The sequence below is a fragment of the Camelina sativa genome, chromosome 7 (genome assembly GCF_030686135.1).
Source record: "Camelina sativa cultivar CO46 ecotype springtype chromosome 7, ASM3068613v1".
Taxonomy (NCBI): domain Eukaryota; kingdom Viridiplantae; phylum Streptophyta; class Magnoliopsida; order Brassicales; family Brassicaceae; genus Camelina; species Camelina sativa.
In genome coordinates this window covers 5393981-5412447 of record NC_141886.1, presented here as the reverse complement: position 1 = coordinate 5412447, position 18467 = coordinate 5393981, and the positions used below count along the sequence as shown (strand labels likewise).

General features: G+C 34.7%; 3 protein-coding genes across 4 annotated transcripts; all 3 read left to right on the top strand.

Moving 5' to 3' along the window:
* The first annotated feature begins 1460 nt into the window (after positions 1-1460).
* LOC104704335 (putative receptor-like protein kinase At2g30940) lies at positions 1461-3419 on the top strand. The gene is made up of 6 exons (XM_010420444.2): positions 1461-2067; positions 2150-2251; positions 2327-2449; positions 2545-2791; positions 2878-3090; positions 3192-3419. The coding sequence occupies exons 1-6, from the start codon at positions 1463-1465 to the stop codon at positions 3243-3245; spliced, it is 1344 nt and encodes a 447-aa protein (XP_010418746.1). The 5' UTR covers positions 1461-1462; the 3' UTR covers positions 3246-3419.
* A 2101-nt stretch (positions 3420-5520) lies between these two features.
* Positions 5521-9034, top strand: LOC104700378 (protein kinase STUNTED-like). 2 transcript variants are annotated; one of them, XM_019226997.2, is made up of 7 exons: positions 5521-5663; positions 6034-6131; positions 6227-6476; positions 6635-6798; positions 6900-7043; positions 7132-7229; positions 8707-9034. In XM_019226997.2, the coding sequence occupies exons 1-4, from the start codon at positions 5636-5638 to the stop codon at positions 6733-6735; spliced, it is 477 nt and encodes a 158-aa protein (XP_019082542.2). In that variant the 5' UTR covers positions 5521-5635; the 3' UTR covers positions 6736-6798; positions 6900-7043; positions 7132-7229; positions 8707-9034. The 2 variants fall into 2 exon arrangements, 1 of the variants encoding a protein (XP_019082542.2); XR_015560694.1 differs by lacking the exon at positions 6034-6131 and having other exon boundaries at positions 5526-5663.
* A 2280-nt stretch (positions 9035-11314) lies between these two features.
* On the top strand, positions 11315-12201 carry LOC147940892 (uncharacterized). Its single transcript, XM_087457707.1, has one exon. It carries the CDS (start codon positions 11315-11317, stop codon positions 12128-12130), a length of 816 nt encoding a protein of 271 aa, XP_087313833.1. The 3' UTR covers positions 12131-12201.
* The last annotated feature ends 6266 nt before the right edge of the window (positions 12202-18467 follow it).

The following is an 18467-nucleotide window of genomic DNA, read 5'->3' as shown; positions in this document are numbered from 1 at the left end:
AGATTTGATTATTTGTTAGAGATTTTAAATGATTTGATTATAAAATGATTTGAAATTTGGGGAGATTTAGTTATTAAATTTTAAGTGATTTTAGGATAGCAACTTGGATTTCAATGTGTATAGTTTCTCGAAGTTTCGAGATGAAAGACCATGTGAAGAAAATTGATCTATACGACTTGCATAGTTTATTTTTTATTTTTTTTCCTGGTGCTCTTCTGCAACACCGACTTCGATTGGTATCATTCAAAGGGTCGTTTTTTTTCTTTTCTTCACGTCTTGTAGTTTAGGAGTAAGCTTTTAGTATACAAGTGTTATTTAAACGAGCGCCCAAAGTTAATCACTTGAGAGTAAGAGGTTCGCTTGGGTGATAAAGGACTTCCCCTCTTTGCAATGTGACAAGTGTTATTCTGTTCCAGTCATGATAGGTGACTACAAATGGATCTATCATTCATGGTTTTTGGTTGACTTGTTTTCTTTTGTTTTTTCTGGCGCCTTTGTGCCTTTCCCAAAGGATGAAAGGTTAATTACTTCTCTCTGTTTCTGGATGTTGTTGATTTTGAATCGTTGCCTTATGGATGGAGAAGATACGTAAGAATTCGGCTAACTATAGTTAGACAGATTTCCGAAGAACACTCATTTTATTAACAAATACACACCTTTTGTTCTGAAGTATGTATTTGATGAGAGTTAAGAGAGAAAGAGAGAGAGAATAGGAGAAGACAGTTGCTGTGATGGTTTTTTTTTTCGTTGTCGTCAATGGGTGGAGGCCCGGAGGTTCTTTTAAGGGGGGTGTATTTTTAATTGGTTTGGATTGAAGCTTTTTATTAAAAATCCTTTAAAAGTGTGATTTTGTAAGTCATATTTTTGAACTAAAAATGTTAGAAAAGTTTCTTAGAATCACATTATGTAGTTTTTAAAAAAGATTTGTGATATTTTGAATAACAGTAGATTTGAAGTGAGATTTATAAATTATTAACTGAATAACAAGAGATTGTGAATGATTTTAAATGATTTATATAAATTTCAAATTCAATAACACAAAATTTCAGATGATTTTAAAAAATCATTGATTCAATAACAGATGATTTTAAAAATACTCCAAAACCTTCTAAAATGTCAAATTCAATACATCCCCTAATTGTTTTTTAAAAGAATTTTCAGTTTACATCATCAACACCTCCGGCCTTCCAAAATAACTAAGGAATGTGTCTTTTCTTTTTTTTTGTCAAAAATTCTTTGTAATTAATTTATTTAATTTTAATCTATTAAGTCAAGAGTAGTTAAAGAACCCTATTGTCCAATACGAAAAAAATGTTAATCTATGTCTATCTATGGTATTTGTTATAGACACAGTCAAACAAAGTTCGTAACCTCTTACGCTACATCTTAGGATGATACCTCTAAATCTTCTCGCACTCTTATTAATAAAGGCATTACAATAAACAGAACAACTCAAACAAGAATGCAGAAGCAGTGGGAGATCTTACTCTTTCACACTCTCATTGATTCATCATCTTTATCACCACAAAGACTCAGAGTGATGAACATACTCATATCAAAGCAAAGATCAGACTTGATCCAACACAAACTCTCTCAACACACTTCCTTTTTCGGCATCAAGCTCTGGATCCTCATCACAGCTTATGCCTCTATAGCCTTCCTCTTAGTTCTGATCGTTTCTCTCTTCCTCTGTTTCATCTTTCACAGGAGAAAATGTAGACAAGAACCATTCAGACTAAGATCAAAGCTTTGTCTTCCTTTGTCACACATTCCCCTAAATAACAAACGACAGATTCCATACAACCGTTGCAGCGACGATGTAGAGAGCCAGAGAATCTCTCAGGCTGGTTGGTCCTCTGCTCGTCTTTCCTACTACACCCGCAGCTTCTCTTCTACCGGCAGCTTTGGAAGCTTCAATGTGTTTACGTTCATGGAGATCAAGAATGTGACAGATGGTTTTGCAGATTACAATCTGATTGCTAAAGGAGATTCTTCAACAGTGTATCGTGGAGTCTTGATGGGTACAGTCACTGTTGCTGTCAAACGATTCTTCCCAATCCATCAAAGGTTAGTTCTTACATATTTTTTTACTTATCCCTTCATATATATATTTATCTTAATTATAATCTTTAATACTTTGATCTATCAGGTATGAAGATAAAGATTTGATAACAAGAGCTGAGATGATTGCAAATGTTAGACACAAGAATGTGGTGAGACTCCTTGGATACTGCACTGAAGGAGATGAGAGGTATAATTGTATTGTATTACCTCAGTTGTGTGACTTAAAATGTTAGACTCATACTAAAGTCTGAATGAATTTTAGGGTTCTTGTTTACGAGTACGCTGAGAAAGGTGATTTGCACCAATGGCTTCATGGATCTGCTGGGAGGAATCAGCCTCTGACCCGGAGAAAGAGAATGAAGATCATCCAAGGAGTAGCAAAAGGGTGGGATGATCTAATCTATATATAAACTATTTCAACCAAAAATGTTATTTAGCATGAATGATTGTGATGGTCAATTATGTTTGTGTTCTGATCAGGCTCGCGTATGTTCACGAGGACATCGAACCAAAGATCACTCATCAAGACATAAGACCAAGCAAGATTCTTCTTGATTATCAATGGAACCCTAAGATACTTGATGTTGGATTCATCGGTCACAGTGAGACTCCAACTTTTGTTCCTTCACCTGGTAATCTTGATGAGAAAATCGACGTTCATTGCTTCGGGACTTTGATAATGGAGCTTGTCTCTGGGAGAGTCTCTGTAGACCAAAGCTCACCACATGTAAGAGTTCATATACATAGAACATATTTTATCAATGCACAAACCCAATGTTAGCTTACTACCAGAAACAATTTTGTTCTTGGCAGGTTTATTTAGTGGACTGGATCAAAGTGATGGTGGCAAATCATATGATAGTAGATGTTCTTGATCCTAGCCTGCCTGAATTTCCTACAATGAAAGAACTCAAACGGATTGTGTTGATTGCCTTGCGTTGTGTTGATCCTGAGATAGAAGAAAGACCTAATATGGGAGATGTGATTCACATGCTCCAACCACATGACTTGCTACTGAATAACAATGTAATGAAACTTTTGACATTTTTAGTTCCTTGTTCCCCAAGCTAAATCGATATATCGATTTGTTCGTTTCTTACCCTTAAATTCTTTTGTGTATGGTGCAGGCAATACATACACCTCAGAATATTACCCGGTCACACGAGGTTATCAGACAATGAATCAATAAAGTAAAAAACATGACGGCTAGTTTAGGATCTTAAGCTATGCATTTTCTACATTAAGGGTTTCTTTTAGTTTATCTCACAGCAGTCCCAGTCTCAGCTGTATTTATTTTTTCCTTTGCATCTGTTGTGAATGTGTCCACAACATTCACTACAAATTTACTTTATTGATTTAGCCACTTCTTCTTTAATTTTGTGGGCCTTACAAATTTTAATAAACCCTTTAAACAATCACACAAATGACAAACTGATCAACTAAATTTCATCCAAAGTCTGTAGGCCCACCACTATTTCATCCAAAGTTTCTAGACCCAGCATTATTTTTAAATCGTATGGATTCAATTTTTTACTTTAAAATAAATTTAAAATATTCATTTAGTGCATATTTATGTTAATTATAATTAATAAAAAGTTTAAATAAAAAAATAATTATGTAAAATAAATAAAATGTTAAAATAAGAAAACAATACTATAATTTTTATTAGTGGTAATAATATAATTAAAATTTTCTATTAAACTGATCATAATTTAAAATTTTCAAATTTATTATTGAGTTTTAGAATGGAAGTAAATTTTAAATTTATGGTAGAATAAAAAAAATATGCAATTGCATATTATTGAGTTTTAGAATAGAAGTAAAATTTAAATTTATGGTAGATTAAAAAAAATGTAATTGTGTATTATTGAGTTTTAGAATGGAAGTAAAATTTAAAATTATGGTAGAATAAAAAAAATTCTGTAATTTATTTATAAAATTTTAAACAGGAAAAATAAAATTAAAAGGAACTATTATTTTATAACATGATCAAAAAGGAAAACAAATTTGATATTTCATAAATTGAATCAAATGCTTCTAATCCAAATTTAAGTATTGAAAGATAGTAATTAAAGAGAAAATAGTTATAATATATCTTGAAAATCATTTTACAGTCTAATATGAGTTATATGTGAGCCAATAGAATGTGGAAAAAGTAGATGTCAAAAGGAGTGCATTATCAATAATGACGAAAAACTTATAGTTAAATGTGTTTGAAAATAAATTAGTAAAACTTGAAAAGATAATAATACACAATTACACATGACTAAATTAAAATCTCTGACATCTCATTAATTGTGTGAAATGAATGAATTTATAGAAAAATAAATGACATACATTATTAAATAGATAATTAGATTCCAAGTCGGGTTTAACAGTTTGGCCAATAATCATGGAAAGTGGGATAAGATAGACACATTCATGAATTGGTCATTTATGGTACGTTGCAATTATTTCGATGGGTAAAGCAAACTCGGTAAAGATGTTATAACGATATGATAATATATTTTACTTTACACTAAGAAATATTCATGAGATGCGGTATATTCAAATTTATACGGAATAATGTTATGTTATTATCAATATCTATCATAAATAATATATACAATTAGATCAACATCAAAACCTTTAAAAAATGTTTTAATGAAATATGAATAAGATATAATCTCTCTTAATGATAAAAAATCTTAAAGTAGTCATCAATATCGTTTATTTTTTCTAATATTACCACATGACATATATGTATAAAGATTTACCCTCAAAACTTTGAATAATTATATTCAAGCTCAAGAATTTACACTAATAGAAAAACTTTTAAATTAAAATTCCGCTCTTGCGCGGGTACAGATTCTAGTAAGAAAAAAAAAAGACAACTTTACATATGAGTAAGCCCCCTAGACACTACCACAAGGTCCTCTCCACCGTTAAGTGCACAGATTTTTTTTTTGTAATCGCTATCAATAAAACCATAAACACCGATTAAACTAAAATGAATCTGTTATGCTCCCAGAGACCTTCTTCACATCTCTATACCAGGATTTCGTATTGCTCATATACTTGAAACACAGTGCGAGTATTTTTAGTGTTAAAAAGAGAACAAATCATAAGATTTCGGTTGGAACAAATCTTTGTGTATCCTAGATAGATAGCTTCGGGACTTTGGAATTACTGAAGTCAAAACCACTGGTTAGCTAAATTTATGTGTGTTTAATTTAAGTCATCTCCTAACAAAGCAGAGTAGGTTTCGTTAAATCTGATTGTGATTACTTAGGTCATCCCCAATGGGGGTTTTAAGAGCGGTTGTAGTTGAAAAGAAGCAAAAAAATAAATTAGAGAAATAAAAAAAAACATAAGAGAGCCTTTTATTTAGTAGAGTAGTTTATGGAATAAGAGACCATACGTGTAAATTTTTCGTTGGGCAAAGAAAATAATAGAAGTAGGAATTTTTATTTTTACGGGACGAATATTTCTTTCTTTCTTTCATCTCTTTGTCTCTCTCTTTCTCTCTCGATCAAAGTCCAAAATTGACAAAGGATTGAGATGGATTTGATTTTGGAGTCGATTGATTCGGATGAGATTGAAGCAATTGGAATCGGAAGGTAAGATTATCAGTTTAATAGTATGAATTCGCGATTAGTTATACGGATTAGGGTTGTTTCGGTTTGTGTTCGCAAATTAGGGTTCTTTGATGGTTGTTTGATGGGTCTGATTGTGTTCTTGTTCGATATATCTTCTACTATGTCTTCTCTCATTGGGTAGATTGATAAATATGTTTTTAATTTGGGCATGATTAATTAGAAGTTTGTTTCTACAAAAAGTATGTTTGAGAAGTGTGTTTTTTCATTTGGGCATGTTAACGAAATAAAGCTACGATTTTTGGAAATGGGTTTTTCGTGTTTACTCTCTCTCTCTCTCTCTCTCTCTCTCTCTCTCTCTCTCTCTCTCTCTCTCTCTCTCTCTCTTTTGTAGAGATCGGTGATCGAGCATACTACTCTTCGCTTATCACTCTTGTTAAGAGTTTTGACTCTGTTCTTGAAGTCTATGAAGGTTTCTGCAATTTGAAACATGTATGATATTTAAATCCATGCTCTTTTTTTCCTGTTTCTGTGTTGATGAATAAATTCAACAGTCTTTAATGTGACTACTTGGAAATGTTGAATAGGTGGAGTTAAAGTTGAAATTATCCCGGGGTTATTCTTCTCGAAATATTCAAGTTAGAGAAGCAAAATTGTGTTCTGCGTCCAAAATTGTAGTTGGGATCTCGATACGTTACCATACAATTCATTCATCTGTGTCTGTGGCTAAGTACTTAGCGAAGAAAGTATCAAAAGATTGTTGTGTTCTCGCTATTGACAATGGAAAAGTCATGTTTCAGAAAGATGGTTCCTCATCGATCATTCATCACTCTCAAGGTTTGACCTTTTCCTATATGAGTTTCAAACTTTTGTATGTGATGATTTTGTATAGTATTTGAAACTCTTTTTTTTTTTTGGACATTGGTTTGTCATTCATGCTAAGAATCTTCTTAGCATCACACAATTTTGTCTAACAAAGCACGGTTTTACATTAGGCAACAAAAAGGACCTGGTTCCATTTCGTTGGAATGAAAGATATAAGGTGGCCGTGGGAATAGCTGAGGCGTTGGACTATCTTCATAACAGTGCTCCATAACCTGTTATTCACAGAGATGTTATGTCATCAAACATATTATTGTCTGATAATTTTGAGCCACATGTAAGATTCTTTTAGTATTACATCAATGTTTGTGTTCGCAAACATTGAAAGTTCTGAGCTTTCTCGGCTACTGCTAAATTGATATCTATGTACACGTCCAGGCGAAGCAGATTCTGGATAACAAAAAATATTCTCAACTATTGTACCCAAGTTTGCAAGATGACAGCAAAAGCGACCAGATGGAGAGGTTGGCGTTAGCAGCCGCTCTTTTTATAAGACATCAATCTAGGCCTGAAATGGGAATGGTGAGTTAATTTCTTTTAATCCTCTATTTCATTTGCAACTCAGTGTAGAAGTGGTTACTAACGAGGAGCCTTTGTTGTATCCTTATAGGTACATTACACCAGAGTGTGATGTTGTGGCGACCATTTTTGAGTACCAAGGATACACAAAGTCACCTGAGGAAGCTGTTGTCGATGCCATTAAAGCAGGTCAGTTTGAGCTCTTTAAACTTATTTTAAATTTGTATATGTTTTTGTTTTATATATGATCCTCTTCTTTCTTAATTAATTTGGTGTCAGTTTAGGTAAGAGTCGAGTCAGTCATTGATGATTGCTTTTTGTTTGTTGGTTGTGATAAATACGGTTAGTACTTGTTTAGGGAGTTACTTGTCGAGTCAATCATTGATGAATGCTTATTGTTTGATGGTGTAGGGTTTGTTGGTCGTTATAATGTGATAAATGTGTAGTTGTTGTAGTTTAGGTAAAAACTTAATTTTGAAAACCTAAACCCACTTGTTTTAAAAGTAAACTAGTGGTGAACATTGTATAAATAAAAGGTTCACTTGATAGTAAAACACAAAACACATAACATTAAGCCTTTATCACAAACCACACAACATTAACCCTTCCTTCTCCTTCTAACACAGACACGAATAAGTAGACTATAGATACCAGCTTCTTCGACTTGGTACAAAGTCAGCGTGAAACCCACATGCTTGTTGCCTCCCCATATGAGAGTCAATGTTCTGATGCCCCACCTGCAGTTGCATCCCTTGTTGGTAACCGCAGAGCAAGGCATACATGGTTACCAGCAGATGATCTGATGCTTGTCAGCGCATGGCTGAACACGAGCAAGGATCCTATAACTTCAAACGAGCAAAGACGTGGAGCCTTCTGGGGAAGGATAGCGGATTACGTTGCAGATTGTCCGAATGTTGTAGGGCGACCAAAGAGAGAGTCCAGTCATTGTAAGCAGTGGTGGGGTAAGATCAACGATACTGTGTGCAAGTTCGTAGGTTGCTATGAGGCTGCGAAAAGGGAGAAAACAAGTGGGCAGAATGAAGATGACGTTATGAAGCTAGCAAACCAGATCTACTTCAATGTTCACAACAAGAAATTCACCTTTGAGCATGCTTGGCGAGAGCTTAGATATGATCAAAAGTGGTGCTTGTCCACATCTTCTAAAGGGACTAGGGTGAAAAGGACACGGGTGGATGGTTCTGCAGATCCTTCAAGTTCCCAACCGGTGGATGTTGAGGTTGAACCAATGATGAGCCGTCCTCATGGTGTTAATGCTGCAAAGAGAAAGGACAAGAAGAACAAGAACACACAAGCGGATGTTGAGGGAGATTCGAAACCTTGGTTGGAGTTTCAGATGCAAGAGGTTGCGAGGATGTATGAGATGAAGCAAAAAGATTTTTCCTTGAAAAAGCTTTAAAGGACAAACTTATTGATGACACGTTGTCATCAGTTTGAATCAGTTTGGTGTTTAAATAGTTGTTTGAATCACTTCCTTGTAATCGGTTTCTTTGATGGTTGTGACTTTGATGGTTAGCATGTACTCGGTCTTATGTAACCGTGAAGTCTTGTATTAGGTTCCTTATTTGCTTTTACTTATGTACTCGGTTTTAGTTTGTTCTCTTATGTAATCGGTTTTACTTATGTACTCTTGTGTTTACGGTTTCAGGATAAAGGACAACGATGGTGCTTGTAAACCACATTGACCACACACAACAATCTCCACACAAGAGGCTCCACACACAACAGTCTCCCTTTTATGTAATTTAAATTTTTGTGACAAGTACATGTTTTGTTTTTTTGTGACACACACCACAAGTCTTTACCACATATATTTTCAGAAGTACACTTTTTTTGTTTTTTTGTGACACACACCACAAGTTACACACAAGTACATGTTTTGTTTTTATCTCACCATACCACAAACTTTGTTACGATTGAACACCACATATTTTTGACCATGCAAGTCTATAAAACGAAGAGATGGACTTATCAAACACTCACCAATTCACAAACCTATCAAACACTCTCTATCTTATCAAACACTCACTATAATTTCTTTAACTTTTCTCATAAAGTAGCATCGTCTTCTCACAATAATTTTGATGACACCATTGATGAATGCTTAAATCAAGTTTGTGACCAAATTTCCAATCAATTTTGGCAATCTCTTCTTATTCCATCTGTTCAACATCAACAACCACCCAAACCAAAGAAGCCGCAAACTTTCATTGAAAGAGACTGTGAAGTCGGCCACGCCCACTTGTGGAACGATTACTTTAGTGAAGATGCGATCTACCCTCCTCGTATTATCCGACGCCATTTTAGAATGAGCTAGCCCTTGTTCATGCGAATCGTTGAGCGACTCGGAAATCAAATTCCATTCTTTCAACAACGTAGAGATGCTACAGGAAGGTTGGGGCTTTCAGCACTACAAAAGTGTACAGCAGCAATTCGTATGATGGCATATGGTTCGGCTGCTGATGCGGTTGACGAATACTTCCGAGTTGCTGAAAGCACGGCATACTCATGCAATTATAAATTGTTTCGAAGATGAGTACTTACAAAGACCGACACCAGAAGATCTTCGACGACTACTCGATATTGGAGAGCTATGCGTTTTTCAGGATAAAGGACAACGATGGTGCTTGTAAACCACATTGACCACACACAACAATCTCCACACAAGAGGCTCCACACACAACAGTCTCCCTTTTATGTAATTTAAATTTTTGTGACAAGTACATGTTTTGTTTTTTTGTGACACACACCACAAGTCTTTACCACATATATTTTCAGAAGTACACTTTTTTTGTTTTTTTGTGACACACACCACAAGTTAGCATGTAATCGGTTTCTTTGATGGTTGTGACTTTGATGGTTAGCATGTACTCGGTCTTATGTAACCGTGAAGTCTTGTATTAGGTTCCTTATTTGCTTTTACTTATGTACTCGGTTTTAGTTTGTTCTCTTATGTAATCGGTTTTACTTATGTACTCTTGTGTTTACGGTTTCAGGATAAAGGACAACGATGGTGCTTGTAAACCACATTGACCACACACAACAATCTCCACACAAGAGGCTCCACACACAACAGTCTCCCTTTTATGTAATTTAAATTTTTGTGACAAGTACATGTTTTGTTTTTTTGTGACACACACCACAAGTCTTTACCACATATATTTTCAGAAGTACACTTTTTTTGTTTTTTTGTGACACACACCACAAGTTACACACAAGTACATGTTTTGTTTTTATCTCACCATACCACAAACTTTGTTACGATTGAACACCACATATTTTTGACCATGCAAGTCTATAAAACGAAGAGATGGACTTATCAAACACTCACCAATTCACAAACCTATCAAACACTCTCTATCTTATCAAACACTCACTATAATTTCTTTAACTTTTCTCATAAAGTAGCATCGTCTTCTCACAATAATTTTGATGACACCATTGATGAATGCTTAAATCAAGTTTGTGACCAAATTTCCAATCAATTTTGGCAATCTCTTCTTATTCCATCTGTTCAACATCAACAACCACCCAAACCAAAGAAGCCGCAAACTTTCATTGAAAGAGACTGTGAAGTCGGCCACGCCCACTTGTGGAACGATTACTTTAGTGAAGATGCGATCTACCCTCCTCGTATTATCCGACGCCATTTTAGAATGAGCTAGCCCTTGTTCATGCGAATCGTTGAGCGACTCGGAAATCAAATTCCATTCTTTCAACAACGTAGAGATGCTACAGGAAGGTTGGGGCTTTCAGCACTACAAAAGTGTACAGCAGCAATTCGTATGATGGCATATGGTTCGGCTGCTGATGCGGTTGACGAATACTTCCGAGTTGCTGAAAGCACGGCGTACTCATGCAATTATAAATTGTTTCGAAGATGAGTACTTACAAAGACCGACACCAGAAGATCTTCGACGACTACTCGATATTGGAGAGCTATGCGTTTTTCCGGGGATGATAGGAAGCATCGATTGTATGCATTGCGAATGGAAGAATTGTCCAACCGCATGGAAAGGTCAATATACATGTGGTTCTGGCAAGCCAACAATCAAGAGCTTTCTCTTCAAAGACTTGGTAATACTCGTTGGGGTTCTCATTATCGAATATTATTATGCATGGTTGATTTGTTTCCTTCTATTGTTGAAGTACTTGAGTATATCCAAAACAAAGGAGTTGAGGACTCAAAAAGACGCCAAGCATATGGTCTTCTCAAGTACTTTCACACATTTGATTGTATCTTCTATATACAACTAATGTTACTTATATTGGGACTAATCAAAAATTTATCAATGGCTTTGCAAAGAAAAGATCAAGATATTTTGAATGCCATGTCATTGGTGGAGTCAACTAAGCGAGAGTTACAAAATCTTAGGAATGATGGTTGGGATTCATTTATGGATAAAGTTTTTTCTTTTTGTGAGAAACACGATGCTGAAATACTCAATATGGAGGAAGACTTTGTTGATTCAAAGAGGCCAAGACAAAAGACCCACATAACCAATCTCCATCAGTATAAGGTTAACTGTTTTTATACTGTTTTAGATTTGCAGCTTCAAGAGTTTAATGATCGTTTCACTGAGGTAAACACTGATATGCTAATTTGTATGGCTTCATTGAGTCCAATTGGTTCCTTTCGTGAGTTTGACAAGGAAAAATTAGTCAGATTGGCCAAATTATATCCGGAAGATTTTAGCGTTGAGGAGTGTTTATCTCTTGAGCATCAACTTGGAATCTACATTGACAATGTAAGAGAAGATAAAATGTTCGATAATTTGAAAAATCTTGGAGATATTTCTCGTTTAATGGTGGAAACACAAAAGCATCTCTCACATCCTTTGGTTTATCGGCTGTTAAAGTTAGTATTAACTTTATATGTCGCTACCGCAAGGGTCGAAAGGTGTTTTTCTACAATGAAACTAGTGAAGACAGCAACTCGCAACCGCATTGGAGACCAATTTCTAAGTGACTATCTTGTATGTTATATTGAAAAAGAGTTGCTTGATTTTGTCACTAATGAAATAGTGATAAAGAGATTTCAGTCTATGAGTGAGCGTAGAGTATGCTTGTAAACTATATACTTAAAGTTTTTTTAAATGATTTTTTGTTAATTATTAAATAAATTTTTGCACCCGGTGAAAAATGTTTATGGATCCGCCACTGCTCGAATCTAGGGTTCCGTCGAGGCAAATCTCTCACATCATTTTGATGAATTGTGTTTCTCTGTTACTTAACTTATCCAAATCGGTATCCTAATCTTCCTGCTTTGATGATCCCATAGGTCGATCGAGTTTTGTTATTTCATCGATACCATCTCTATGATGGGTTTGTGATTTGTTTGACTTGGTTTGAGTTTGACAGGAAGACCAAGGGATTCTGATTCGTCATCTTCAATGATAATAAATTCTCCATTGGATGATCGGGAAAGAGTTTGATGGCCGTGGTGGTGGTGGCTGGTAATTGAAGATAAAATTAATGGTTTTCTGCTACTCTGTTTTCGGTTTAGATTTGTTCTGCATCAGCATCATTGTGTCTATGGTTTGATTCTTGCTCTTGTTCTTACGGTTTTCCTTTTTTTGATGTTACAAATCGTTTCAAATCTTCTTTGCTTGAAACAAAGAGACATATATCCACCCATTTGAATAGTTTTCATAATTTCTTTTGTTTTCAGGAATTTTTGGTTAGTTGATAACGAAGCTTCTAATATGTAGTCTAGGTTGGCGTGGAACTATATGCGAATCTCACCATGGACTATATGTAGTCTAGGTTGGCGTGGGACTGTTCCCAGAAACTTGCATGTTCAGTCTCTGATTTTGCCATAATCTACTAATTATTTTTTGTTCTGTGATGAATTTCAGATGGCAGCTTCATCTACTTTTGTGGGAAATGGGTTGACACTGCACACAACAACCAAACAAAGGCTAAGTAAAAACTTTTCCAGATAACTGTTGGGTCAGCACTGATAGTAACAGCAGTACCGTCAAAATTGCAACTACTAGAGATTGGATTCTTCTGGTAATAATTGTTGAAGGCAAAAGAGGCATTCTATCAGTAAAGATGCATTGAGAGAGAAATTTTTTGTTAAACTCAGATTCACCATTAATGATCAAAAGATTTTGTTACAATGTTCTTATGCTAAACGTGACTATAAACCGGATTTCTAATTACAATTAATTAAGACTATAAATCGGATATTTCAGAGTCCTTAACCAGCCCTATTACATACAAGTATAAGAGTATATACACTAAGCTAATAGCCCCTCTCAAGATGAAGGTGCAAAGATATTGCAAACACCCATCTTGGAGATTATTTTCTGAAAGTGAGCCGGTGGTAACGACAAAGAACATCTGCCAAGTGACATCCTGTTTTGACATACATTTGATAAAAGCAGAATCAACCTCCTCCATGATCTTATAGCAGTCCAAATCAACATGTTTCGTTCTCTCATGAAAAAATGAGTTATTGACAATATGTAATGCTGCAGTATTGTCACCATAGAGATAAGCCGGAGGGAAAAATGGAATCTTCAAATGATACATAAGCCGAGAGACAAATAAGTTCCTTTGTCGCCAAAGCCATGGCCTGAAACTCTGACTCTACAGAACTCTGGGAAACAGTATCTTGCTTCTTCGATTTCCAAGATACCAAAGAATCACCAATGTACATACAATAACTTGTAATATACCTCATATCATGTACAAGTTCCCCATTCTGCATCAGAGAGTCCCTGAAAATCAAACTTCTTATCATTTGGATAAAAGAGTCCTTGACCCACTGTGCCTTTCAAATATCGCAACACCTGGTGAGAAGCAAGTAAATGAGTATCACGAGGTGCATGAGAATACTGACAAAGCTTGTTAACTGCAAAGGACATATTAGGTCTTGTAATCTGCAAGTACATAAGCTTTCCCACCAACTTCCGATATTGTGTTGAATCAGGCAATAAAGTGCCGTTGTCTTTTGTTATCTTCAGTTTTGGGATTCATTGGAGTAGAGTATGGTTTACTCTCAAGGAAACCTATAGTAGATAACAGTTCCAAGATATATTTTCATTGACAAAGTGAGATACCTTCAGCTGACCTTGCGATGTCTATACTAAGAAAATACTTCGCAGGACCTAAGTCTCTCAACTTGAAATAAGATTTCAATTCAGCCTTGAAATCTTCCACTGCATCACCACTATTGCTGATTATCAATATGTCATCGACATAAACCAAAACGCCAAGAACAACTTCACCATGAGATTTGATGAACAATGTGTGTTCTACAACAGATTTCTTTAAACCCATATAACATAAAGTAGTAGATAGCTTGATAAACCATTGTCGTGATGCTTGTTTCAGTTCATAAACGGACTTGTGTGACCTGAGAACACCATTAGGTGGTAAGTTCTCTCCAAGTAAATCTGCATAACCTGGAGGAATCTTCATATAAATCTTTTATCTAATTCTCTATTCAATAAAGCATTAGATATATCAATCTGATTAACAGACTAATTCCTCTTAGCTGTATTCAGAAATAATAATCTGACATATGCTAACTTAGCAACAGGAGAAAAAGTTTCTTCATAGTCTACACCTTCCTCTTGTGGTATAACCTTTGGCAACTAATCTTACCTTGTATCTCTCTATACTTCTGTCTGCATGATATTTTGATTGTAAACACTCCAAGTGCAAGTACGAATCATGGCACAATCTCCTCTTTCATTGCAGCACACACATCATAATCCTTAGCTTCTTAATATCTTTTTGGGATAATGCCATTTGTGATGAGATTAATGAAAGCACGGTAAGGCTCAGATAGATAGGAATAAGAGATATAATCGGAAATTGGATATTTGATAGTACTAGTAATATTATAACAATGAAAATCATGCAAGTGTTTAGGGGGTTTCTTTTGTCTGCGAGATAATGATTCAAAAGGAATCAAGATGTCACATCATGAGAAGGATGTGCACCAGAAGATATTTGCACAAGAGGCAAATCATCAGGGGTTGCAGGTGAATGAAGATGAGGAAAGAACTTCTTTGTATCATCCTTGATAGTGGATGATACAAAAGGAAAAATATTCTCATAGATGTGACATGGCTAGAAATAAAAACGACATGTGTTCCAAATCTAATAGCTTGTACCCCTTATATCCAGTAGGATAACCTAGAAAAATACAGGCTTTAGCTCTAGGTTCAAACTTAGTTATATGCTTAGGTGAAGTAGAACTATAGCATAAACACCCAAAACTCTTTAACGAAGTATATTTCAGGTTCTTTACTAGTTAATTTCTCAAATCTAATTGTTGTCAAGACACAATCTCCCCATAACTCTAAAGGAATATTTGACTGAAATAAAAGAGCTCTAGCTATATTCAAAGTATGCTGATGCTTTCTTTCTACCACAGAATTTTGTTCTGGAGTTTGAGGACATGAATGATAAAGAGATAATTCATTTTTCAGAAAATAATGCATTAAACTTCAACTCATGAGCATTATCAGATCTGACAGATTTCATTTTTGTTTTATATTGAGTTGCAACCATATTTATAAAGCTAGGAAAGACATGGAACACATCAAATTTTAATTTCATCAAGAATACCCATGTGGCTCGACTAAACTCATTAACTATGGTTAAAAAATATTTAAAACCATCTTTAGTTTTAACAGAGAAAGGACTCCATGTATCAATATGAATCAATTCAAAAGGAGCATTACACATGTTTTGTCTTGATTCAAATGGAAGATGCTTTTGTTTAGAGAAATGACAAACATATAATTTCTCTTTATTTTGTTTAATATGTTTTAAACTCAATACATCAGATAGTAAATCTATTCTAGATTGAGATGGGTGTCCTAGATGTATATGCCATATAATAGATCAACAATGACAATAGAACAGACTGGGACATGTTTAGAAAGCAAAGCAATACCTTTCAAAGAAACTGAACGATTAGACTCATCAAAATGCAAGACATATAAATTTCCAAGTTCAATTCCTTTTTCCAATCATCAACTCCTGTGTAAGATTCTGAATAAAGTATTTATCAGAGGTAAAACTCAGTTTAGATTTCAAAGTCTTTGTTATGACACTAACAATGATCAGATTGAACTTAAACTCAGGAATATAAAAAACATTATGCAGAATAATAGTATCAGTTAATTGAATGAATCCTATGCCCACTATTCTAGCAGTATAGCCATTAGGAAGGGTAACAAAGGTTTATCTAAAGGTTTAAACTCTACATAAAGGTTCTTATTATGAGTAACATAGTGAATAGCCCCTGAATCTATAACCCAAACCCGAGGAGACACAGCATCTGTTTCTTCTCAATGACGCTAACTAAAGCTTTTTAGGGTTCGAGTTTTATATAAACTCTCGAGCCTTTCATTTTTTAAGTTAAGAATCTTTTTTTTTGTTTCTTGTTCCTAAATCTTCCATATTTCTTGTGCCGGTGGTTCTTTAACAATGTAAAGAAAAATAACAGCTTTTTTTTTTAATTGTCAGTTTAATTAACACAAAAAAAAATTAAAAACACATCTTCATAGTTCTGGAAACATCTTATAAAACTTTTTGAGATATTTTAGATTTTGTATCTTGAATGACTGCAACACCTGCAGCATGATGCTTGTGTCATCCGATCATATTTTCGCTTGTGAAATTCACGTTTGGCTACTGAAAAGCCGTTTTCGTTTCCTTCTTGGCTTGTGGTTTGTGTGAGAAACTTGGTACGTACGTGCGAATCAGAAGTCATAAACCGGCTATGTATGGGCAATAAGGATTTCATACGAGATATTAACACCTTTTTTTAATTATAAAACAAATACGTAGTTCATAAATCTTGAAATCAAATAGAATTCTAACTATAAAAAAAGATCAGTTTTGACGTCGAATGGATATGGATTAAGTGTAGAAGTGAAGCTTATATAATAGTGAAGCCCTAGGCACAGATTCTAACTCTCTCCTCATCTTGTTCTTTCTTATATCTTTACGACGACCACGGGGTTCAATGGAGATGTAAGCTCTTTTTAAACACTTAGAGCTGGCAAGTATGTATTTCAGAATTTCTTTCTCTGCGTTTTGTCCACTATAGCCTTGCCACTGAAAGATCTTGAGATGGGTTGACAAACATTCTGGAACAGAAACCGGTGGGTGGAATGAAAGTGGGAATCCGAGTTTGTCTGTGAAACAACATCAAAAGATAATATGTAAGTACTGTGCAACTGTACATCACGTTTAACTAGTTCAGTTTAGATGTTTATTAGTCCATTAATTAAAAAAGAAATCAGTGGGTGGGGTAATTAAACCTTGTCGACGATGCGAACAACTCGTAGTTTAAGAGGAGTTTTTTGAAGAAACCACATAAATGGTTGCAACCAATCTACTTTATATGGTGCAAAAAAATTTACAATCTTCAAGTCCAAATCGGAAGAAGTAAATGGCGTCAAAACCCCCAGTCTGCAATGAATATATATAACGTTGATTTTTATTTTTTTAGCATAACAATAATATCACTAGTACGTACCGTTTCAACCTTGAAAAGTAAGGTCAACTTGATATACATGAGTTGTGAATACATGCGTTGTGATGGTCGCCAAAGAGACCGCCATCGTTTCGACAAAACCATAGTACCACACTGCTTCTTTTGTCTCCAGAAGCAACAATATCTCTGCGAGCACATCGTCAGGTAATTCGCTAATCCTGTCTTCTTTAATCATCTGACTCTTACTTTTGATGGATCCTTGGGCACTTGTGTGTATTGATTTGTGTCCTTAATATCTTTGTCTCAGTGAAGAAACCTACAACAACTAGAGCTGTATATATATGTTAAACAGAATGCAATTAGGTTAAGATTGTTTTCAATAAAAAAATCATCTTTGTTTAGGTTTCGTTTTTTTTATAAAAGAGATTATTTTTAATTTTTTTAATTTTAAGTTTCGTTTAGTTTTAAATAAATAATTTTTTTTCCGCATTATACATTATTCTTCAGAATAATTGGCAAAAAAAGCCAAAGACTAATCAGTTTTTATTTTTATTTTTTACATTTTTCAATATTTTAAATTAAAAAATATATCACACAAGTCGAAGAAAAAAAAGGAAGAACAACCATTAGTGGAAAAGTGCGTTTATCTGCTAGCAAATGAAGTTTCTTTTCTGTGGGAGGATTCAAGCTTATACGCACTATAGTGGACTGGATCAAAGAGATGTTAGCTCACAGGAAACATTGTTTGTTCTTGGCAGGTTTATTTAGTGGACTGGATATAAGAGATGGTGGAAAATCATATGATAGTAGATGTTCTTGATCCTAGCCTCGGTTATCCGAATCAAATCGAACACGTACTAAAATTATGTTTTAGCCGAGAATCGAACATGGCCACTGCGCCACGTTGAAGTTTTAGCTTTGTATTACGTGTTAATTTA

Bases quoted from the DNA above. Each gene is read 5' to 3' on its own strand.
- LOC104704335 (XM_010420444.2), top strand. From the start codon at position 1,463: ATGCAGAAGCAGTGGGAGATCTTACTCTTTCACACTCTCATTGATTCA. The intron at 2,068-2,149 runs GTTAGTTCTTAC...TTGATCTATCAG, and splicing joins TTCTTCCCAATCCATCAAAG to GTATGAAGATAAAGATTTGA. The intron at 2,252-2,326 runs GTATAATTGTAT...AATGAATTTTAG, and splicing joins TGCACTGAAGGAGATGAGAG to GGTTCTTGTTTACGAGTACG.
- LOC104700378 (XM_019226997.2), top strand. From the start codon at position 5,636: ATGAGATTGAAGCAATTGGAATCGGAAG. The intron at 5,664-6,033 runs GTAAGATTATCA...TCTCTTTTGTAG, and splicing joins GAAGCAATTGGAATCGGAAG to AGATCGGTGATCGAGCATAC. The intron at 6,132-6,226 runs GTATGATATTTA...AATGTTGAATAG, and splicing joins GTTTCTGCAATTTGAAACAT to GTGGAGTTAAAGTTGAAATT.
- LOC147940892 (XM_087457707.1), top strand. From the start codon at position 11,315: ATGTTACTTATATTGGGACTAATCAAAAATTTATCAATGGCTTTGCAA.